At 40.8% G+C, this 25,435-nt stretch overlaps 1 protein-coding gene across 1 annotated transcript in view; it reads right to left on the reverse strand.

Annotated features, from left to right (window-relative positions):
- ASPG (asparaginase) overlaps nt 1-25,435 on the reverse strand; it is an 856,377-nt gene that overhangs the window by 63,603 nt on the left and 767,339 nt on the right. The window contains exon 13 of the mRNA XM_044073584.1: nt 4,388-4,474. Within this exon, the coding sequence (XP_043929519.1) occupies nt 4,388-4,474 (87 nt within the window). The remainder of the gene's footprint in view (nt 1-4,387; nt 4,475-25,435) is intronic.

The raw sequence follows: 25,435 nt of genomic DNA on the forward strand, positions 1-25,435 counted from the left end.
AAAGAGGAGACCTGGATTCTGAGTCATTAGTTGTCTTTACCAGTGCATTTCCTTTTTGACAAAGCCCAAAACTGAAATATAAAATTCCACAGGATAAGAATCTTGTGTCCACATGTTTTTCTGAAGCCACTGATTTTTTTTTTTAATTATTATGTGAAACCTGGCAAGAGGAATCATTAGAATCATAGAAGCCATGGACGCTAAGATCCTGAGATACTCCTTGGCCGAAATCTAAGACTGACTGGGGAAAGTTTCTAGATAGAAATCCACCTTTTCCTGGATAAGGAAAATCTTTTGCAGAGAAGGGTCAATAAGGCAGGCCAGAAATACAATCCTATGCGACAGTATCAAGGAGAACTTTGCCACATTTATCTGGAATCCCAGATTGATAAGGAGTGAAGAAAATGACAGTTATATACTAACCATAATGCTAGATCCTTGTCGTCTTCATCCGTCTACCTCAACCTGTGGGACAGAGTCCCCAGGCAGAGAGTTGGCTGGTTCCAGGAGAGAACATTTTGCAATATGGTGGAGCCAAAGAATGCCTGGGATCTAGACTGAATATCCAACTTGTAATGAGTTACAAACATATGAGTAGAAGCCCAAGTAGCTGCTAAGCATATATCATCTAAAAGTGTACAAACAAAAAAGGTTATAGGAATAGCAACTGCTCTTATGGAATGGGCTTTTGGTTTAATACATAAATGGCATACCTTTAGACAAATAAACAAAGGAAATAAAATAGGAAAGCCAACTGGACAACGTAATCTTAGAAACTTTTTTTTCCAGATTTAGCCCTTAAAAAAAGACATAAAAAGTTAGTCTGCATTTCTGAATTATTTTGTTCTGCCTAAATAAAAATCTCAATTGATGATGAACTTCCAAGCAATGAAGTATATATATTCCCCTTTGTTGTGAATTTAGGAAAGAAAATGGGTAGCCACCATAGGTAAGAAAGATTTGCTCTCAATGAAACCCTGTCTTTGTGAAAGATAGTACACAGAAGGTTACAGGATTTGTGTGTTTGTGTCTTTCGGCTTTTCCCGGTTAGGGGTCGCCACAGCGGAACTCCGGTCCACTAATGATTGGCAGTTGATTTTTACGTACCGGCTTGCCAGGCCAACGAAGGTACGCCCATTCACACATGTCTCCACGCAGAAGACACTCTAGCTGAGAATCTAAGGTTGCAGGATAAGGCTTGGAAATCAGAAACAGTCACTGCACCCACTGGTTCAAAGGCAGGTTTAGCCAAGGCTTGCAGGAGGAAAGGCAGATCTAAAGGAGGAACCATATTATTTACTGGAGGTAAGTATCCTTTAAACAGACTTGGATAGTCTTAAAGATGCAATCAAAGGATATTTTTGACTAATATGGAATGTGATGATGGCTGCTATCTGAACTTTAATGGTACAATAGCTAAGTCCAGATTGGAAAAGCCCCACAAGAAAATTGAGAGTAGCTGGTAAGGGAGCAGAAAAAGTGGTCCAATCCCTTGAAAGTGGCCCAAACAGAAAACCTTTTTCATTTGCAGTCATAAACTCTTCTAGTAGAAGACAGGATATGTAGAACTCTTGTGGTAAGCTTGGGATCCCCAGCCATTGCTGAAACTGGACAAACTAAGCGATTAACCTGAGGTATTTCAGATTCAGGTGAGGCTGCCAGAAGGATGTGATTTCAGATCAGCAGCTGGGTTCAAAACCCTAAGGGGGTATAGAAAGTGAGCCACAGGAAAGGGAACTACATTTGTTTGGCCCAGAAGGAAGCAATGATGATTACAATCACTTTGCAAAGGGTAATTTTCTGCAGAAACGTGGTCATCATGGGTGAGGGAGGATAAGCATACAGAAGACCTGGGGGCTAAGCATGCAGAATAGTATCCCTCTGTAACAGTCCCTCAGATGGGATCAGGGAAAAGAAGGTGCTGCATTTGGTACTGAAACAAGTCACAGATAGGTTGCAACATGGCTAGAGAAACAAGGAAATATGTGCTTCTACTGTTGAGTTGAGGGATGACTTGTCAGGCATCAAAATGCTTCTGATTAGATTATCCCCTAGGATGCTGGTTTTCACCAGGATGTGCACTGCTATCAGAAAGCATTGCAAAGGCACTGCCATGCCCTAAAAGCCTCTTGACATAGGGGATAGGATTGTGTTCCCCCTGTCTGTTCAGGTACCCTGTCACTGTAGTTTTGTCAAACTCCTTAAGGGTGCACTTCCACACCTGTGAGTGCAGACGCCAATAGATTTCTTGAAGATGACAGACATTCAATATGCAAGTCTGAACCATGGGCCCTGCAGATGTTAGAAGACTCAGTGAAGTCTCCTGATCCTTGGCTGATAATTCCACTGGAGACCCAAGAACAAGTTTATTCAATTTCTAGAGTTCTGGAGACCAAACCCATGCTGGGTGATACAAAGGTTCACTCCACTGCAGAAGGCAGAGGAGGGTATGCTCAAGATACTCACTCACAAGAAGCAGTGCAGATACCACAACATACTATCCGCTTAAGGTGGCTGTTACGACTGCAACTTGCTGACTGATGCCTGATGTGCACAAGCTAGACCCTTCATTAGTAAAGCAGCAGCTGACCATAAGTACAGTTAATGAACTTCACAGAGAGAAACAACCAATATCTTGCCTCTAACTCCCTTACTCTTTTATGCTGTTCTGCTTTTGACCCTGGATCACACAATAGGTCTTATTTCTGCTCCCTGAGTTAGATACCCTCGACAGCCATAACCTAGAAGGAACTGAAGTAGTCTCCAACATCAGTTGAAGTCAATGTAGACTAGGGAGAGGCCTGCATCACTGTCCAGGTCTGGCTTACATCACTGCCCAGGTCTGGCTTAATACAATACTTAAGAAGTGTGAAAACCTGCCCCCATATTTCAAGCTCCCACTAGACAGCAAACATTTCCTTCACATCTAAACCATGTGATGCAAGTTGGCATCAGATGATCCAATGCACCCTTCTCAAATGGGTCCCGGAAGATCACCTTGCAGAAGTAGCCTTGGTCTTGAGCACTGCTGATTTAGGACCTGGTAACTGAAGAAGTCACTCCCGGGCTCAGGATGGTTGATTGTGGGCTCTAACCAATCAACTGGCACCTGGTGGTGTAAGAACCCCAGGTTGCTACTTCCTCCCAGGTGTATATGGGGAATCATCGTATCCCTTTATTTCTCACTGATGCTGAAAACTAGTGCATGCCCAAAATCCTCAGTCACCGAGAACAAGCTCAGTACTTGTACAGCTGAACTGACTTTTTTGAGAACAAGTCCTTGACCTGATCTCAGAGTGTTTCATCCATCCTTTTGGTAGTGCTTTTAATTATACCTTTGCCTGTGTGAAGGACCCTTGTGAGGAGGTCTTGGTGGCTGTCATCATTTTGGTCTCAAGTTATACTAAAACATCCTGCCTATGGAACCTCTAAGTGGCAGAATTAAATTACTGGATCTCTCTCTTTTTTCCAAGGCAATAAAAGTGCTACCAGTCTGAATGCTAGACTGTAGTTTGATAGCAGTAAAGATACTTTAGAGTGCTGCTGTTCAGGCATGTGATCTCAGAACTTTAGTGACTGCAGAAATGATCATGATCTTGAATTGTATGAATACCAAAAAAAGAGCAAGCAGTTTTATGTAACATATATATTTACATAGCTAGTGAGTGCATTATCTCAAAGCGTATAGCAGTACAAGAGCATGGATGTGTCTGAACATCCATCTTCTAACATTTTTGCTGAATGGCGACTGGTGAAGACAAATCTAAGCAAAGACCCACTGAGGAGGATCTTTGATGTCACATCAGTCTGCACTTATGTAATTACATGAAACAATTAAATATTTAAATTAAGACATGGTTACAAAACAGACATACATTGTAAGGAAACAAAAATCAAATGCAGCTATCACATCTTCAATATGTACAAGCATCTAAAACAAGAGCAATTGTCTTCAATAAAATGCACAAGACACAACAGCTCAAATAACTGAAAATACAAGTCTTTCATACCACTCAAATCCACATAATATACCCATTTACTTACCTTCATCTGTTTATTCATTTCTGATCACAAAATTACAGATGGGAGGTAAGATGGCTGACTAAATATCAAAATGAATAATGCAATATAACCACCAACACATTATTTTAGTGAGCTCCAGTATTTAAAAACCTTACTGTACACAGTTAAAGAAAAATTGTTTTGTCTAATACAAATTACGCTGACTCATGAAAGCCTGATCTCCATCTGGTCTATAATGTGTTTTAGGTTTCAGACTTTCATCTTTAGAACTTATACGTGGTAACAGCTGTTACATTTATTTAAAGCACTCAGAAAAAAAAATCTTGCACATTATAAGCATCAAGCAATGGATAATGAATCCTACCTGCACAATTCATTTCCAACATCTTTTTGCTCCTCAAAGGACAGATGGGCTCCAGTCTTTCGTAAAAGCTGAATCACATCGAATTTCCTTCAACAGAGAAGATTTTTATTATAGCACTTTCTATGGGGTTAAAAGATTAAACATTTTACATTACACTTTTCTTTCTACAATAATGAAGGTTTTCCCCTTTAAAGCACCATGCTTACTTAATTTGATCATTTCAGACTCTATATAGCATGAGGAGTCAGAACTGAATTTTCCCACCACCTCATAACTACTACTATTTTCTTCCCCAGATAAACAACTTCATCTGCTGCTCATTCATCTAGTGCTTTCCCAAGGTAGGATTTATATAATCTTTTAGATGGTCAGTCTTCACCACCAGTAAGACGTTAGTATTACCTGTCTACGGGTACTCCATCCCACTAGTGACAGCTTTCAGTTCGGGATTTGAAGCCAGCTCTCCACTTAAATCTATATTTACAGACAAAGCCCTTCAAAAAGAAGCCATTTTTTCACAACCTTGTGTCCTCTCAGCTTCTTCTGTTCAGTAGGTGTTACATTTTTTTAAATGTCATACTTAAAACAGTCTCATCTACTGGGTCTAAAATGTTATCAGGATGGTTGCTTAAACTAAGATTATTTTACTATATTTATTTATTTATTTTAAAGGATAAAATTAAGAAGTTTTTAAGATAGATTCTAAGATTATGCTACAGGCAATGTTTATAATTTAAACAATTAACAATGAAAAGAAGGATTTAAATGGATCTACACGAGGCCGATGATATGCAGCAAGTTGAGCAAACAGAAGATTTTTAGACCCTCCCATTACAAAGAAGTTCTGAAGAGAAGGTCTTCGTGTCTAGCACAATGACAAGAGGTTAATTATGCAAAAGCAGTGAATTTGAAAGGCAGATACAACAAGAAAAGAGATCAACAAAATATTCAGATTTATCAAAGAATGAATGCCTTGAATTCCAAAGGAAATCTGGTGCATTTAGAAGCAGAAAACAATGTGCAGAGACAGCAAAAGCAATGTCAACTGAAGAAGCAGTGAAACAATAACAGATCCTTTCAAAAATTTTCAAAGAAACAGTAACTGAAGTTTCTACATTTGTAGACAACATCAAACAGGTCAAGCCTGAAAAGAAAGTTAACATCTTTAGAAAAGGTGATTTTGTCATTATAAATTTCACTACTAGAACATTGACATCAACAGATATATCTGTCAAAAAAGGGCTTGACATTTTTCCAGTGAAAAGACAATGCTGTTGATGCTGTCTGTTCTTCAAAAGACGTTACCAAAAACTGAATTTATCTGTTGTTTTTATCAATAGTTATGTTGCTAATAATGGTTCTGCATTCTAAAATCTTATGTTTTTAATCCAAGCTTTCACCCCTCTATTTTGGCTTTTGAAAAGTCTTGCAAAGCTGATATAAGCAATATTTTAAATATGCTAGTTTCAAATAAGATTTATAATTTACCTGAAGAACAGATACAAGCATTGTTTTCTCTACACAGATAAAACTGTTAGAATAATGAAAGCAGATAAAGGGGGAGTGGTTGTTATAATGGATGCTTTAGATTACAATAAAAATATGTAAAAGTTATTAAATTATGAGATATTTTATTTACATATAACAAAGAAAGAAGTTGATAAATCATTCTGCATTTTGGATATACATTTAAATGATATGGTTCAAGAGGGTCTTATTTCTGAATAACTGTTACACTATTTTTGGTTGAAAAAACTACATTAGGTTAATATCTGGATGACCTAAAGTTCATAAAGAGTTTGATATGTTGCCCACAAGACCAATTACAGCAGCAATAGGCTCGAAAATGGAGCCATTATCTAATTTTATTGAACATAAGGTTAAAAATATTGTAAGTCAATCTTTTATTACAGAATCGGTGTATTTATTAAATAAATTAAATATTATTGCAGTTGAGCATACAATTTGCTAATAACAGTTGATGTTATGTCATAGTATTCTGTTATTCCACATCAGATTGGTTTGGAATGGGTTGGTTTTAAAGTATTAGAAAGTAAGCAACTCTGCTGCTCAGACTGCAATTTTAGACTTGTGTTCTTACTAATAATTTGTTTTTGATGTTAATATTTATAAGTAGCTAGCAGCCATTGCTATGGGTGCCTCTATGGCACCAGGTTTTGCAAATCTACTTGTGGTCTTTAGGGAAGAGCAATATATTTATACACAATTTTTTTTAAATATGTAAAGTTTTATGGACATTTTATAGATGATATTTTTTTATATGGGAAAGTGAAATTGATAGAATAAGATTATTTATCAATTTTTAGAAAGGCACTACTTCCATTTTATCATTAATTAAACAACTGATGAAGAAAAGAAAGTAATATTCATAATACATGGTTGCATTATTCAACTATGCAGCCATCATACATGAAGAATAATATTGTCTTTGGACAGATGTGGACACTAGATAAGTATACACAAGATGATTCAATTTTTAAAGTAGAGATTTATAAGTTAAAAAATAATCTTAATTTAACAGGTATCTTAAGTTTAATAGGGTATCCTGATAATAATTTAGATCCAGTATGCGAGACTATTTTAAATAAGAGATTTAAGCAAGTTAATAATCAGGAATTATTAGTTTGTAATAATTACTGTAAAATGCTACTAGATGGAGATGTTTGGCTACATAAATACGTTATATTGCTGCCTTACACAGTTGTTTCAATGATAATTAAATTGATTGTAAGAGATAACTAGAAGAATTGTAAAGCTTATCCAGATGCTTTAATACTTTACGTAGTGAGCCAGTTTTGTTAACAAATGTAGTATGAACTTGAATGATTTATTTAATAAAAAACTAAGTTCAGGCTAAAGTGTTTAGTAGTAAGATAGTTACATACAAATATTATAATTGTATCTGTTGTAGTCAGTCCTTCTAACTGCACTACCTCTATGGATAGATCTTATGCCAGTCCAGGATATTTTAACTGCAATTCACATAATTTGGTTTACTATGCCCAGTGCTATACACGTGAATGTTTTTATATATGGAAGACCACTAAAATGCTAAAGAATAGAATGTGTCAGCATATTTATGTAATGAGAAATGGAGATATTGACAATGCTTTGTCTAGGCATAAAATATACTTTTTGTGTTAGATAGTATTGTTTAGGTTTACGGGGTGGTGATGTTGATAACTTATTAGAAATAAAAGTTATATTAGCAATTTTTATTAAATGATTATGCAATCCCAGGTTTAAATGTGGAGAATTATACATGCATGCTTAAATCTAGAAGATTGAAACATTATTTTGATTGGTTGAATTTTAGCATATGATAAGGTTGAACTTATATTTAATTAAAGTTAAATGAGTTTGGACTACTTTGATGAAGTCTTAAGTTATTGTAAAGTTAAAAATCACTTACTGTTGTGAGTTAATAAAGCTTTAAACCATTCTTTTGAGCAGTTTTCTTGTTTATTTTGTTTCAGTATGACTTTGTTTAGCTAATTATTTTTCTTTTCTAGTAACATGTTTACAGAGTTCATATTTTCAACTAAAAATAAACAAATAAAAATTAGAAACATCCAGATCACTGCAGAGGTCAATTCTTTGTGCCTCATCGACTGCATTACACTGCAATAAAGTACTGTTCAAGTGTAAGGACATACGTACAATACACATGAGCAGTACATCAGTAAACAAGTAAGAACATGAACAATTCTAAAGCACCGTTATTTAAGAAAGGTAAGCATTTTTTCTTAAATCTATTCATTCATTCATCCACCTATACACAACCCATTTCCCATTTTTCCACATGGGGTTGGGGGTCACTTCAACAGTGCATCATCTACAGCAAAGGTTCATACACAAAATGTCACTATAAAATAGCAATAACTCACTAGGTTCAAAGGCCACAGCTGGCTTTGTATGATCACTTGGGCTTCACCCTTGTGATCAAACCACATGAAACATGGGTTAATCCTGTGATACCCACATCCAGTCATGGGTCATTGCTAAAATATGCAAGTCTCACCGGCAGCAACTTACTGCAGTATTTACTGACTTGCAAATTCTGTAGGCAGAATGCACCTGGACCTTGTGGTAAGCTCAGCAAGAGATCAAACAAAAATCAAAATTGTCAGGTGAAAGCTTGAAGAGTGGTATGGAACATATTCTTCTACATGCCCCCTCACACCTCTAACCAATTTGCAGCAAGAGGTCCAAATGGACATACAACTCAAAGGAATAAATGAAAAAAAAAGTGTGATGTCTTCACTACTCATCAAAAATTAGAGCAACAGCATCATGATCTCCTAAACAACTGAGGTATTTTAAACATTCACTCTCATCAGATTGAGGAGTTTGTTGACCAGCATAGGAAGTTGGGAGCTGAAAGCAGACATCAAAAATCTGTTCTGAAGAAAAGTACAGTTGTGAAAAATCTTACCATAACAGTGGATGTCCTGCTGTTCACTAGCCTAATATCTGGCCAGTATAACAAAGCCTTAACATCCTCCCAGTGTCACACATCTGCTGTATAGTTCCCACCCAAGTGTAGGGCATAAAGGTGACAAACGTACACTGAACACTCACAACTGAAATGCTCCAGGAGAACTAGAGCACCCCTAGGAGAATGGGAACCATGCACATACAGAAGGAAAGAGAAACAGGAGCCACAACAGGGCAAAGTAATAAAGATCCATCAACCAGCAAAGTGTTCCCAACATAAGAAAGATAAATAAAAGGGCAGAAGGGAGGGTCTGAATACTGCAACAGTGGAAAGGACATCAAGTGTTACAGTAAGATTTTACTAAGTCCTTCCGTATCACTGCTGCAGTATTCATCTATGGGAGAAGTACCAAAGCTACTGTAAAGGATGGGTGGAAGAAGACACAGTGGAGCTCTCCACAACCTCATGAATGACAGCCCTGGGAAATCCTGCCCTAGCTCTGGAAATGACATCCAACTTGTAATGTTTAGTAAAAGTGTAGACAGAGGACCAAGTAGCAGCTTCAAGGATAGAGTTAATATCCAAACCCTTGAAGAAAGCCCCAGAAGAGGCTACTGCCCTCATATAATGAGCTCAACCTGAAGGAAAAAGCTGTTTACCATGAAAAGAATAGCAAAGGAAATGACCTTAGAAGTCCAGGAGGAGATGGCCTGCTTAGAAACAGCCAAACACAATGTCCTGGAATGAAAAGAAATAAAAAGTTGTTCAGATTTGGAGATAACTTTTCTTTTATCCAAACAATATCTGAGCTACCTATGTAAATCCAAGGTTGCAGAGAAGGAAAAAAAGAAAGCAGCTGGAGAAACTGATTAAGAGACAAATCATTGACCACCTTAGGCAAAAAGGAGGATTATTACACACAGACACCCTGTCTATATGAAAAAAAAACAAAAAGGGAGGAGCTGCCATTACAGCCTGAAGTTCACACATTCTCCTGGCTGAAGTAAAAGCAACTATTAAAACAGTCTTCCAGTTAGAAATGCTGTAAACAAGAACAACAAGAATGCTCAAAAGGAGAATGTGTCAATTTTTCAAGGACAAAATTAACATCCCAAGAGGAAGGAATAGGTTTTATGGGGGCCTGATGTGAAGGACAACTTTAAGGAAATGTTTGACCTCAAAATGAGAGGCCAGTGGTGGGTTCAAAGGCATACAAGCATACAAGCAGACATTGCTGACAAGTGAGCTTTAACAGAATAATATGCCAAACTAGCAAGGAGCAATCCACACAAGTAAGAAAGAACCAAAGGGACCCCCCTACTGAGAAGAATCCTGGTGATGCTTGAGACACCAAACAGAAAATCTTTTCCATTTAGCAATATAGGCTTTCTGGTGGTGGGTTTCCTGACCTCCTGCAGTACCTTAAGCACATCCTCCAAAAAGCAGTGTCTGAATGGGATCAAAATCCTATCACCTAAAGTATCAACTGAAGAGCGGACAAATGAAGGTAAATATGAGACCCTGTGTCTTGTGTGAGAAGATCCATCTGGTAAGGTAGCTTGTGATGATTTCCCCTGGTCAGGTGAAAGAGAAATGGGAAAACACTACTGTCTGGGCCAAAAGGGAGTCACCAGCAAAGATTCTTGGAGAGTTCTTTCTGATTTTGTGTGGTACCATGGGAAGTAGAGGAAGAGGAGAGTAAGCATACAGAAACACCCCCTTCAAAGAAAAAGACATGGCATCCACTTCCAAGTCAGAGGACATGGGACTTGAAACAAAAGCAAGGAAGATGTCACTTCAGATGGGAGGCAAAAAGATCCATTTGAGGAATATCCCACCATGTACAATGTCCAGAAACACCTCTTTGTGAAACATCCATTCATGAGGTAGTGTCCAGGACCTGTTCATGGAGTCTGCCACAAGGTTGTGTTCTGAAGGAATGTAAAGTACCTAAAAAGTTACCTGATGGCAGACAGCTGAATACCAGGTCTGAAGGGCTAGTCTGCAAAGAAGAAAAGACCTTTTGCCCCCCTGTTTGTTGATGTAACATATGACTGGTGTTGCTTGTAAAGACGCTTAAAGGGCCTGGAGACCAAATAGAATGGAAGGCCTAAACACCAAGAATTAACTCCTTTACTTCTTTTATGCTGATGTGGCCTGACCTCTGATGAAGAGACCATAAGACCCTAAACCCTCAAGATTGTTGGATCTCCAACCAAGATGGGAAGCATCTGTGAACAGCTCTTGAGTAGGGGCAGTAGTCTGAAAAGGTAGCTCTGGATTGAGGAGAAACCTGATGAATCCACCACTGCAACTTAAGTTTGAGACAAGGAAGCAAGGGAAATGGAAACTCCTGAGGACAAAATGCTGGAGCCAAACCGTTTTTAGGTACCATGGAAGTTTCCTCATGTGAAGCTTGGCAAATGGGAGTATGGGAATGGCAGACGCTATGAACCCAGGATTCTGAGAAATTTTCTTACAGAGTTGAAAGAAAGAGGAACAGGGACTGGAAGTAAGCTGTCACTGAAAAAAACCTTGTAAGAAGGAAGAGAGGCCAACACTGGTATGGTCTAAAGTCTGCAGCCCACAAAACTTTGGTCTTGAGAAGGAGTTAGACTGACTTGTTGAGACCGATGGTGAATCCCAGACTTTGCAGAAGGAACATGGTGAACTGCAGATCCTGGAAAAGCTGAGGCTGGGAGGGAGCCTGAAGAAGCAGATCGTCCAGATATGGGAATATCTGGATTCACTGAAGCCTACAAAAAGCTAAGATAGGAGAAACATTTGGTGAACACTCTTGAGGCCATAGAAATACAAAGGGCAAAGTGGAGAACTGAAAATGTGAGAAAGAATCAGGGAAATGTAAAAACTTCCTGAATAGAGGGTGAATGGGAATATGAAGATAGCCATCCTTTTGCTCTAGGGATACCAGAAAAGCCTGCGGGAGAAAGAGGGGAAACAAAGTCTGGAGGGAAAACATCCAAGAGGGAATCTTTAGAAAGGTATTTAGGAAGAAAAGATCTTGGACCATTTTCCAGGATTCTCTTTTCTGAGAACCAATATTAAGAAATGACTTGCAGGCTGGAATATTGCCTTGCATAATGGGGGTACTTCTCGGGGAGATCTAATCCTGGTCAGTAACATACCAGCCTGGATGAAAATTAGATCTGTGGTTCAAGATAAGAGTTGATGGGTGATCATTAAATAAAATCTGCACATGAGTCATAAGTGTGGAAGGGTTCTACAGATCTAGTAATGCATGCCTTAATCATTTTTACTCTTTTCATGCTGCAGGGAACACTGCAAGCACTCGAAAATCACTGTTTCAAAACCAGGGAGTCAAACATCTTGTAGCTCATGTAGGCTGTAGCCCACGGTCAGACTCAAATATGAATTTGGGCAAGCAGCCATGAGGAGAAAGTGGGATGGGGATTATAGGAATAAGGAAGGCAGTTTTAGGTTTAGGGAGCAGGCCGAGTTTTAGGCTTAGGAACCAATCCAGTAATTTAGGCTTAGAGAGGGTGGTTGGAATTTTAGGTTTAAGAAGGGGGACTGGTGTTTTAGGGTAATGGAGTGAGGAGTCAAGTTGGGAACTGGAGGTAGTTTTATGGACAGAGTTTAGGTTTTGGTAGGGCTATACTGATATCCTTACACTCACTGCTGCAGTGTTCTCCACAATATGGGGATTCCCTCCCTCGGAAGCCCGACGTCTGGCCAGTCTTCCAAAAGATTTCTGAATTTAAAAGGCATGCCGAACATCACCATACAGTCCCTGTGTAATGTAGGGCATAAAGCTGATGTTCAGGCTTACCTAAAAGAGAAATTACAGTTGTGTACACTTACCAAAAATATAGATATTCGAGTGTATTTACTGTTGCAGTAATCACATTTGGGTTATCTGCTTGCAGTAGCCCTCACTCGGCCTGATTATCAAAGTCTTGGGTCCTGCATTGGTTGCTTTCTCATCTTCTGTGACGTCAGTAATTAGGGGTATAAACCATGCAGCTGACACCATTGCATCAGTTTTTCTTGCCCCAGATGTCAGGTGCCTCCCTTAATGGGAAGCAATTGAATATCTATATATACATATATATATATATATATATATATATATACATATATATATATATATATATATATACACACACACACACACACACACACACACACACACACACACACACACACACACACACACACACACACACACACACAAGGTTATACCTCCAACAAAAAAGCAAATACACCAAAAAGCTTTTAAGTATAGTAAAGGAGAATAGCGGTATAGCCAAAGGAAGTCAGGGGGCTGGAGGGAAGGTAATCAGGACTGCAACAGTGAATACATTCGAACATCTACATTTATGGTAAGTGTACACAACTGTACTATGTTCTTCATGTTTCACTGTTGCAATCATCACATTTTGGGTAGATTCCCAAAGCTAAGGATGGGAGGAGGAATTTAGATAGCATTAGGACCAGCTATAAGGCCCTGCAAGACTGCAGTGGCAAAGCCAGCTCTGGATTTAGAGAAAACTGGCAAATGGTAATGCTTGGTGAAAGTATGTATAGAACTCCAGGTAGCAGCTTCTAGGATGTCTCTGGTAGGGACACCTCTGAGAAAGGCTGTAGAGGTAGATGCAGCCCTGGTTGAATGGGTCTAATCCCCTGTGGGATAGGTTTCCCATGGTGCTTATAGGAGAAATAAATGCAATGGCCTATCGATTTAGAAATGGTTTGCTTTGAAATAGCCTTCCCCTCTGCCCCTGCAGCAAATGCCACCAGCAGTTGTTCATTTTTCATTTGAGGTTTAGTCCTGTCCAATTAAAATCTAAGTTGTCTGTGCACATCTAAGGAGTGCAGTATCCGTTCCCCTTTGTTCTGTGGATTAGAAAAGAAGGTTGGCAAATGAATGAACTGGTAAAGAGCCACACTGGAAACCACCTTGGGCATGAAAGAGGGACTGGTCCTGAGGGACACCCTGTCTGCATGAAAGATGATGAAAGGCTCCACTGCTGTAAGGGCCTGTAATTCATATACCCTTCTTGCTGAAGTGATTGCTAAAAGGAAAGCTATTTTCCAAGAAAGGAATTTTAACTCTGCAGCTGCAGCTGGCTCAAAAGGGGAAGAGTGAGTTTTTCCAATACAAAATTAAGGCCCCAGGCTGGAGTTGGGGCTCTCCTGGGTGGTCTTAAGTTTTTGGCCCCTCTGAGGAACTGTTTGAGCAGTGGGTGAGAAAAGAGGGGTGGTTCTGTGTTGTAATGAGCTGAAATGGCTGAGTCGTGAATTTTAATTGAGGAAAAGGAAAGGCCCTTGTGAAGCATCTCAGTTAAGTATTGAAGAATCTGAGGTAAATTGGGTGCTGATGTGGCCATCCCTTGAGTTTGGTTCCAGGCACAGAATCTTTTTCATTTTTCAGCATAAGATGTTCTAGTACTAGGCCTCCTTGCCTCCAAAATGACATCCAACACTTGTTTACTGAGGGATGGTAACGGGGAGATTAGGTAATTAGCTAGGCTGCCAGGTTCAGGGTTTGCAGCTGGGGGTGCAGAATCTGGCTCTCCTGCTGAGACAGCAAAGTAGGGGTCTGAGGTAGGTGCCATGGGGCCAGCTATGACACACTGCGCAAGAGGGGGTACCAGTGTTGGTGTGGCCAGTCTGGTGCAATCAGTATCATCCTTGGTTTGTCCCGTTTGATCTTTAGTAGCACTTTGGAGAGGAGAGGCAGAGGAGGAAAGGCATAAACTGATAGATTTTTCCAGCTGAAGGACAGAACATCCACTTTCCAAGCTTGTTTGTGGGGAGTCCTTGAGCAGAATTTGTCCAATTGGTAGTTCTGGGGGGAGACAAACAGGTCTATATCCAGGCTCCCCCATTTGTTGATCAACATGTTGAAAATCTTTGGTTCCAGCTTCCACTCGTGTGGGTCCATGAGACTTTTGCTTAGATCGTCTGCCAGTGTATTTAGTTTTCCTGGCAGGAACTGAGCCTGTAGATGCACTTGGTAGCTCAAGGCTGTGTTCCACAGAGCCATGGCTAGTCTACAGAGGGGCTATGAATGGGTACCCCCCTGCTTGTTTATGTACCACATAACAGTGGTGTTGTCCGTCTTTACCAAACAAACAAACAAACGTAGGCAGAAAACAATTTAATATATCACAGCAAAGCTTTCGGGTGAAACCCTTCTTCAATACTAACAATCATTCAAACAAAAGCAGCTTGCTTTAAATAGGAGCAAAAAACAGTCACATGATAGCAGCCAAAATCACATGACTGACAGACACAATATAATATAACATATAACATAATAGATATACAAAATACAAAAATATTTAAAATATTTAAAACAGCTTAACACGCTGAATTTTACTTAAAACAGGCTTTAGGCTAACAGCAGAGTTTAATCCAGGTGGAGAATCCGCTGCTAGTCTTAAAATCCATTCATATTCCTTAACATCTAAAACATTATTAATATCACCACCCCTACTATGAGGTTTAACTAAATCTAGGCATCTAAATTTAAAGCAATGCATATTCCCATATGTTTTAATATGCTTAAAAAGAGCATTATTCTCAACCTCCCTTCTAACCTCTGACTTATGCTCAATTATTCTGTCTTTAAGTTTACGTGTGGTCTTGCCCACATAGAATTCTGAACAGGCATTACAAGTAGCCAAATACACCACATTTACACTGTTACAGAATGCTACTGATTTGAAGTAAAACTCTTTTAAAGTAACAGGATGAATAAATGCATGATTAGGGGTAGCAGCAATGTCTATACAACAAGAACAACTCATACATTTAAAAGTACCAATACGATCAGAGAAAACATTCAGCTTTAAGACAAAATTAAAATCTTTATAATATAGTAAGCTTTTAATACTTCTCATATTCCTATATGAGTAGTAAGGCTTTTCACCTAAAATTCGCCTAACCTCTGGACAGGCCATCAACACAGGCCAGTACTTGGCTATGATATATTTAACCGAACCTGTTCTACTACTAAAATTCATAACATATCTAGTTCTAACTATATTTCCAATATTAGATCCTGATGTAATGATCACATGATCATTCATACACGCGTCTGTCTTGTGTTGTCCGTCTTTACCATTAATTGTCATGGAAAAATGTGGTCCTTGAAGGTTGTCAGAGCATTCTCTACAGCTAACATTTCTTTTTGATTGATATGCAGGTGCATTTGACTTGGATTCCATTTGCCCTGAATGCACTTCCCTGCCAGGTGAGCCCCCCATGCATAGTCTGATGCGTCTGTTGTTAGGGTTTGGGCGGCAGGGGGTAGAGTGAACGGTAGTCCCTTGTTTTGGTGGCAGGCCTCTGCCCACCAAAGGAATTCTAACCGTAGGCAAGGTATGATAGAAATCATTGCTTCTAGATCTTGAGAATGTTGACACCATAGGCATTTTAGATACCGTTGTAGTTTCCACGTATGCAGTCTTGCATATGGAATTAATAGAATGCATGAGGTTATGAACCCCAAGGCTTGCAGTATTTGCCTTGCAGATAGCAGGGTTTTTGTGGCCACTGGTTTGAAGTAAGTTGTCAAATTAATTTATTTCTCCGGCATGAGGAAAGCCATCTGGGAAGTTGTGTTCAAGCTTGCTCCCAGGAATATAATTTGTTGACAGGGTACCACATGTGATTTTGTTTTGTTTATAGTGTACCCCAGACAAGTTAACACCTTTTGTGCAAATGCCGGATGATTCAGAAGTATGTCCTGGCTTTCTGCTCGAATTAGACAATCGTCCAGGTGTGGGTATATTTGAATATTTCTTTGCCTGCAAAATGCAATGACTGGAGCTAGGCACTTTGTTAATACCCTGGGCGCAGCAGATAAGCCAAAGGGCAGTGCAGAGAACTGATAGTACATGCAGCCTGCTTTGAAGCGTAGGTATTTTCTGCAAGATTCCCTGATTGGGATGTGCAGGTAGGCTTCCTTTAAATCCAGTGTTGCCAACAAGGCATCTTTGCCTGTCATGGGAAGCAACTGGTGAAGAGTTAGCATCTTGAATTTTGGAATCACCAAAAAGGAATTTAGGATAGACAGGTCAAGGATAGGATGCTATGAGTTGTCTTTTCTGGGTACCAGGAAAAGTCTTGAGTGGAAACCTTGTCCCTTTCCTCTTCTGGTACAGTCTGAATAGCTTTTAAACTTAAGAGAGAGAATACTTGTTTTTGAGCCTCTGCCCACTGATTTGGGGGTAGATCTGGCCAACCGTTTGGGGTTGGTAGCGTGTGGAAGTGAAATCTGTATCCTTGGGAAACTATGTTTAAAACCGATTTGTCCTGGGTAATGAGTTCCCAGTTTTTTGCTTGCACAGCAATCTTTCCCTCTAAAGGAGCAGTCATTAGAGAAGTGCTTGGAAGTGTTAAACTTAAGTCACTGAGACAGCTTACCATAGGGGGAGTCTTGCTGCTTCCTGATTTGGAAGTGGCAGCCCCCACTGCTTAGTCCTATGTGTACCCTGGGACTGAAGCCTGGGTGATTTCTGTTTCTGGGTTTGAACTGAGAAGGCCTGGAAGAGGCAGGAAAGGACTATTTTTTTGATGGCCAATGCTTACTAAATCTAGGAGGCTGCACTTGTAAGAAATCTTTAACAGTTTGCATAGATTTAGCCTTTTCCTACATCTTTTTAAGAACTTCTTCTGCTTTGTCACCAAACAGGTGGTCCTGATTTAAGGAAGCATCCAGCAATTTAGTTTTAACATGATCTGGCAGAGATTGCTCCTTAAGCCAAGCATGTCTTCTAAGTACAGACTCGGTGACAGCAGCCCTGCAAGATGCCTCCAGTGAATCAAAACCACATTGCAAAGTATGTTTTCCAACCTGTTCAGCAGAATGCATTAAATCATGTAAATCCTTATTTTCAGCACAATCAGGAATCAACATAATTTTCTGTTTAAGCAATCCAATGATATGCTGCTGATACTTAACATATGAAACTGGCAATTTAAGGCCCTGATGGCCAAGTTTGCAGAGGTGTATACCTTCTTACCCCATCTATCCAGGGCCCTGGAATCTCTATCAGAGGGGGTAGGATTTTTAGCAGTAGTAGCCTTAATGCCCTTGGGTCCCTGTGAAATGGTCTCAGGGTCCGCAGTAGGATTTTTAAAAAGGAACTTATGAGAATCAGGAACCCTGTAATATTTATCAGGTTTTCTGGGAGCAGGAGGTAAAGAGTCAGGGGCCAAGCTAGATTCCAAAAAGGCATTGTCAACAATGTCCAGCACAGGAGGGATAGCTAAAGGCCTGTGTTGGGGCAGGAGTAAGAAATCTCTAAGCCTCTTTTTAGAATCAGAGTATGTTCCCTAAGAGTATGCAAGGTTTCACCAAAAGAATAATCCTCTGGGGGTGAAGTAGAGGGAATAGAGTCCTCTGCATCAGAATCCTCATAGGTAGATAAGGGTAAATCCTGGTCATCAGAGGAAACAGAAATATCAGAATCCTGGTCAGAAGTATCATAAGCAAATTCAGTCCTAGGTCTTTTAGGGGGGAAGGTTGGCTTCCCCTGATTAAATTAATAAGGTCTTCAGTCATTCCTATCACTTGTTTTTTAGGCATAGAGGCCTGACCATGCGGTCTGGCCGTCAGTTTCCTAGACATGGTTCGAGTTTTAGGCCTAGAAGAAGAAGATGGCATCGGTTTAAAATGCAAGTCAGTAGGCCTGAATACACCCTCAGAAGCTAGTGCCTGCACAGTGGCTCTGGACCCATCCAAGGTAGGGGCATCCATAGGTCCCACAGTTGAAGCATCTCGCGGCATTCCGGACTCTGAATGGGTCTCAGTAGAGGCCTGTGCATCTGAAGTAGTGGGTATCAAGGGCTGCGAAAGCACCACTCTGAGTACCAGTGAACTGGTGACTAGCTTAGGAGAAGCGTCGGCAGCAGCTTTGGACCTAGGTGGCCTGTCTCTCTCTTTATCTTTGAGTTTTTTTGGAAAGTCGGTAGTCGGGTGGCTTACCGAAGACATATCTGGATAATTGAACTGAGTACCAAAATATTTAGAAGTGAAAAATGTACCAATGACGAATAGTTCATGGATTAAATAAGGCACAAAACTGACAGCAAGGTATATCGTGGTCAGGCCCTAGGCAAGGGATACAGTACGAATGAAAATCTTTATGAGGTATTTGCTTTCCACAAGAAATACAATTATTGACTTTTACTGACATTGGTTTAGAGCAAGAAAAAGTTTCCCCAACGGGGTACTTAGCTTTAGTTGAAGACTTCGGTTCTGAAACTCAAAAACGAAAATTTCAGGAGTTGGCCAACTGGCACTTGCGAACTGCTTCTGCTTCGGGTACCGCACTGTAAGAAAGACTGATGTAATGGTGTCGGCTGCATGCTTTATACCCCTGACTACCTGACGTCATGGAAGATGAGACGGCAACCAACGCAGGACCCAAGACTTTGATAATCAGGCCGACTGAGGGCTACTGCAAGCAGATAACCCAAATGTGATGACTGTAACAGTGAAATATGAAGAACATCTTCTCTTTCGCCAATCTGACATATCTTTTACACCATCAGTCCATTTACCTGCATCCTTCTTCTGTTAGTTGAATGCATTTTCATTATCCGGTGAGGTGACTTCCTATACTTATGCAAAAACAGCAAAGTGCCATGTTGAGGATTTTGTTTTTTACTCATTTTTTTGTGTTCCTTGAGGTTAATGTCATCCAGGAAGGATAAATGCCAGCGTGGGAGACAAATTCCCCATACAGACCACCACAATAAGTGTCTCTTTTGCTTTGGTGCTTCTCATGACCATACACCTTGCTCTATTTGTCAGGCATTTGCTCCAAAAACCCTTCGCAGTAGACTTTCTTCCCTTTCCTTGTATCTTGAGAACCAGTGCTCTTAAGCTACTCACTGAAGATACTATGGAAGGAATCTCCTGCCTGAGGGTCAGCTGTTAGAGAAGAAGGCCAGTATCCTCCTCTGTCCAGCCTCTGCCAAATGTTTCTCCTAAGGTTGTTATGAACCCAGAGGCTCACTGGGCTGTGTTGTCGGATTTCTCTGCCTTGACCATGTTGGAAGCAGGTGAGGATCCGGCTGGCATCACGTCCAAAGAGGCTTTGCAGGCATCCATCTCAGATGTTCAGAAGGAACCACGTTTGATTTTTTCTGAGGGGCCAAGGGGAGTTCCTAAGTTTTTAGTTGGGGATGAAGTTCCTGCTATGGTTCTTGACTGTTGTCCTGGATCTGAGTCTTCCCAGAACACTCCCTTAAAAAAGAAACAAAAACTTAACCATGTTTCTTCTGCTTCTAGGGATCCACAAAGTGAGTAGCAGGCTTTCATTCCGGGTTATATTCTGCCTTAAAGCCTCCTCACAGGGTTTCAGTTCCTGCTTCTCCTCGGTCCTCTACTCCCCTTAAAAGGCCTACAGACCAGGATTCTTCTGAGGATGAGTCAGATTCTGCTGACAAATCCCTAACTTATTCTACTCAAATTCCTTCTCCTTTGGACTATGGGTCACAGGAGGAGGAACTTATTAGTTCTGATGTTCCTTTGGAGGACATTTCCTTTGGCGAGACACTCTCTAGGATGATGATTTTTTTTTTAAGTGAGACTGTACTCAGGTCGCTGATATCCATAAGAGGTACTATGAGTTGTTGCAGTTGGGCTCTCCTAAACCTGCAGATATTCCTCTTGTTTTGGCTGCTTTACCGGATGCTTCTCCAGTGCCTCTCAGGTGCCTGATTCTCTCCCCTCTGCTCCCAAGGAACCTGATAGGTTTTATAGGGTTCCTGAGGACTGTTCTTTTTTATACAAATGTCCTGCTGCTGATCCCTTGGTAGTGTCCGTAGCCTCTGATAAGCCATCTCAATTGTTTCCTTCACATAAATTACTGCCTTCTGACAAGGACAGCAGAACTATGGAAAAGTTGGGCAAAAAATTTACACTTCTGCTTCCCTAGCTTTTAGAGCTATTAATTATCAGATCCATTTGTCTAGGTACATGTGGCCTCTTCTTTCTCAGGCCTGTCAATTTATTTCTGATCTTCCAGACTCTGAGGGTAAAACTCCTGTTCTTTCCTTGCAAGGGACTTTCTTTCAAGTTGTTCATCTTTCTATTAAATGTAGTTATGATGTGGCAGATGCCTCTTCTAGGGCTGCTATTTTTGGTTCAGTGATGAGGAGGTATTCTTTGCCTAGGCTTCAACCTCTACCTGATGATATTAAAACTAAGTTGATGGTTTTTCCTCTGGATTCTAAACTTTTGTTTGGGGAAGTTGCTGCTGCTGGTTTGTTTAAGTCTCCTCAGGATAAGGGTATGGCCTCATGGGAGCTTAAACATGTGTTTGTTTCTCCTGTGCGTAAATTTCAGAGAAACTACCTCGCTAAGCCTGCTTTGTTCATAGGCAGTCCTGTCCTTCTATAAAGGTAAGATGAGTGGCAAATAGACTCCTCCTGCTAAGGCTACTCAATTTTCAGGGACTCTAAAGCCTTCCTTTCTGGACAAACCAGGTGATGTGTGACTATCTGTCCCTTCCCAACCACATTCCTCTTTCTCTTTGCCTTTCCCTTTCTTTTCTGGTTTGGCTTCAGATCACTCAGAATTCTTGGGTTCTGTCAATCATTCATCAAGGGTACTTCAGAGTGTGGAAATCCCATCTTCCTTTTATGGGCATTCCTCAGCCTCTTTGGGAACATTTTCCCTTTTTACCAGATGTTCTTCAAGATCTTTTTTTTTTCTCAGGGTACTATTCAAGAAGTGTCTGTATCCCAAAGGGGGAAAGAGTTCTACTCCCGACTGTTTCCAGTGCCCAGAAAAAAGGGCACCTGGAGACTTATTCTAGACCTCTCTCATCTAAACACTTTTCTAAAGATACCATCCTTTTGGATGTTGTCTCTTCAGATTCTGTTTTTTCTCTTGTTCCCTCAAGCCTATATGGTGTCTCTGTATGTCAAGGATCCATCCTCTTTTCAGGAAGTTTTTGCGTTTCTCTGTTGCTACCTGGCATTTTCAGTTCTCTGCTTTGCCCTTTGGCCTTTCAACTGCCCCAAGGGTGTTTAACAAATGCACTGCTCCTGTGAATGCCTTTTGCAGACTTCAAGGGATCCAAATATTTTCTTAATTGGATGACTTGTTGATGTAGGCATCTTCTCCAGAGACCCTTTTGCAAAATCTTCATTTTGCCATATCCCTTCTTCAAAGCCTAGGGTTTACTGTAAATTTCAAAACAAATCTTCTCTGACTCCTTTTCAGGATCATGTTTTTCTGGTTTGCAGGATTCAGACGGTGCCAATGCTTATTTCCCTGCCCCTCCAAAGGCCATCTCATTTCTTTCTTTCATACTCTTCTTCCTCTGGCTTCCATTACCCCCAGGGAGTTCCTGAGAGTTCTGGGTTTCGTGGCATTCACCATTCTGATGCTCCCTCTGGCCAAACTTCATATGAGAACGTTTCAGTTGTTTCTGAAGTTAGTGCGGCTTCAACATCCTCATCCTCTAGTATTTGTAGTTCCTCTTCTTCCTTGCCTCAGACAGTAACTTCTCTGGTGGTATGCCGTGTCTCTGAATCCAGGGTTCCTTTTTCATCCTCCTCTTCCCCTCTCAGGAATTGTTCACGGATGCCTCAGACACAGGATGAGGGAGTAACTTTTGGCTCCCTAAAGGTACACGAGGTGTGGTCTCTTCGTCAACAGAAGGAGCACATCAATGTCAAAGAGATGAGATCCCTTTTGCTGGCACTTCAGGCCTTTCAGTCTCTCTTTTCCCCAGGTCCTCCCAAGGTATTCAGAGACAATGCCACAGTGATGTGGTATAACAAGCAGGACGGAATGAGATCTTATCTTCTTTGCCAGTTGGCACTTCTGGTGTGGTATTTTGCTGCCAAGTGTCAAGAGACTCTTCAGGAAGTATATATCCCTTCCAGTCAGAACACTGTGGCAGACACTCTGAGCAGGTCCTTAACTCAGTCCCACGAATGGATGATTCACAGGGATGTGTTTCTGGACATTATCCACCAGTGGGGTACTCCTCAAGTAGATCATTTTGCCTCCCCTCTGAACAGACAACTTCCTCTCTTTTGTGCCAAAATTCCAGGTCCTCTGGTATGGAAGGTAGACACCCTCTCATTCTCTTGGAGGGGGATGTTTCCTTATACATTCCCTCCCCTTCTTCTCATTTTGAAAGTCCTGTTCAAAATCTAACAGGATCCTCCCAAAATCTTGTTGGTGACTCCCTTTTGGCCACGACAGCACTGGTTCCCTCTTCTTCTGCATCTAGCCAGGGGCAATCATCACAAGTTACCTCACAGGGTGGACCTAATCACATAGGACAAGGGATCACTTATCCATCCCCACCTGTCCACGCTTCAACTGACACTGTGTGTGACAGGATTTTGATTCCTCAAAGACACCTTTTTTCTGAGGACGTACTGCAAGTCCTGCAGGATGCCAGGAAACCTACGACTAGGAAATCCTACTTATCCAAATAGAAGAGGTTTTCTTTTTGGTGTCTCTGTCATAACCTGGACCCACTAACTATGGATGCTCTTTTGGTTCTCTCTTATTAGTGTTAGTTGTTCAATGCTTGTTTGGCCTAATCTTCTATTAAGGCCCAACTGTCAGTATCTCTGCTTGTCTGACTTTTTCTCCTCCGTTAGCTGCTTAGATTTGAGGTAAGACAATTTCTTAAAGGTGTCCTTAATATTATATGTCCCAGGAAGTCTATTTCTCCTCCCTGGGATCTTAATTTTGTTTTAGAAAAGTTGACTCAGGTTCCTTTTGAGCCTGCTACTTCAGCTTCCTTGCAACATTGTTCCTGGAAGACTGTTTTTTTGACAGAGCTTACTTCTGCCAGACGGGTGTCTGAGATGCAGACCCTTATGGCTTGTCCTCCTTTTTTGATTTTTCATGAGGACATGCGCACTAACCTTTCTTTTATGCCAAAGCTGGTTAATGAGCTATCACTTAATCAGTCTATTAATCTGCCTTTTTCCCCCTCTCCCCAAACTGACAGTGAGAGAGTACTGCATACTTTGGACATGCATAGTCAACTTAGAATTTACTTGGATATGACCAAGGCTATCAGAAAATCTGATCAGTTATTTGTTTCTTTTCATCCTAGATCTTTGAGGCTTGCTGTATCCAAGCAAACTATTTCTTCTTGGATTTCTAAAGCTATTTCCTTTTATACATTCATAGGTGTGTACTAGGCTAATGGCCCTGGAGCCTTTACAAGCCTAGCCTATAGGATTACCCTGGCATCGTGCCACCCGACCTTAGTCCTCAGTACCTCTGTCGAGAAGAGCCAGTAGAGTGATCCCTGGGGTGAATTTTCTACTTCCCATCCACTTGTCAAGATTTCTCTTGAAGAGGGCCAGTGAGGTGCTCTGTTGGACATGCATGGGAAGTCTATTCCATAGCATGGGCAGTCTCTGGGTTATGAAACTGGCCATCCAGCATGTTCTGTTGATTGTAGTAATGAGCCTGAGGTCTCTGGAGTGTGTGGTGCAGAGGGATTGGGATTTCTTTAGATGTAGCATTTTTAACAGAGCTGGGTCAGACATGACTTTGTAAGCCAAGCAGAGATCACCTCTAAGTAGGCGATATGAGACAGAGAATAGCTGGAGTTTTTTGATTCTGTCCATGTAGGACAAATGTTTAAGGCCTAGGATCCTCTTTATGAGGTACTTTTGCAGCCTCTCCAGTTGTTGCAGGTGTCTAGGGAGGTATATGCCAAATGGGGCATTGTACTCGATGACTGGCCTAATGAGGGAAGAGTAGAGGGAGACAATGACCTCTTTCTTCCTGGATGCAAAACCCTTAGTAATGAGATGTGCCACACAGAAGGACTTTCTGACCACAATGGCAATGTGGTGGTCAAAAGAGAGGTTGCTGTCAACCTGTCTTCCCAGATCTCTTATAACGTCTTCTGTGTTCAGTGGACTACCATCAATGTGGTAATTCATGGGAACCGGATTTTTCCCAAAGGGAATGACAACACATTTTTTGGCATTGAGCTTAAGGCCATGGTTCTGACACCAGTCGTTGGTCTCAGTGAGGCCTTACTGTAGGATGTCAACATCACCTATTACACTTTTCATGGCAACAGCCTTCCTTTTTCAATTTAGGCTCATTCTACTAGAGCTGTGGCTTCTTCTGGTGTTTTTTTTCAAAGGCTTAGATAATAATTCTATTCTTGAAGCAGCTACCTGGACTTCTGTGCATACATTTACCAAGTACTACAAACTGAATGGTATCTCTAGAGCTAGGGGTGGTTTTGCTAGCTCAATTCTTTATGTTTTTTAGGGGACTCTTCTGCCCTTTCCTACTCCCAAGTTTCCTATTGAGCTTTGGCACTCTCACATTCTGTTAAGAATACTGCAGCAGTGAATGTAAGTACATAGTACAGTTGTGTAAAACCTTACCATAATGTAGATGTCCTTGCCTTCACTGCTGCTCCCTCCCTCCATCCCCTACTTCTTTACCTTCCTGGATGTATATGCTAGTGGTGTTTCTCCTGGGGCAATCAGTTCTGTTTTTTGGTAAGCCTGAACGTCACCTTTATGCCCTCGTTACACAGGGAGCGTATGGTGACGTTTGGCATACCTTTTAA

The sequence above is a fragment of the Protopterus annectens genome, chromosome 6.part0 (genome assembly GCF_019279795.1).
Source record: "Protopterus annectens isolate FY-2018-M chromosome 6.part0, PAN1.0, whole genome shotgun sequence".
Classification (NCBI taxonomy): Eukaryota; Metazoa; Chordata; order Ceratodontiformes; family Protopteridae; genus Protopterus; species Protopterus annectens.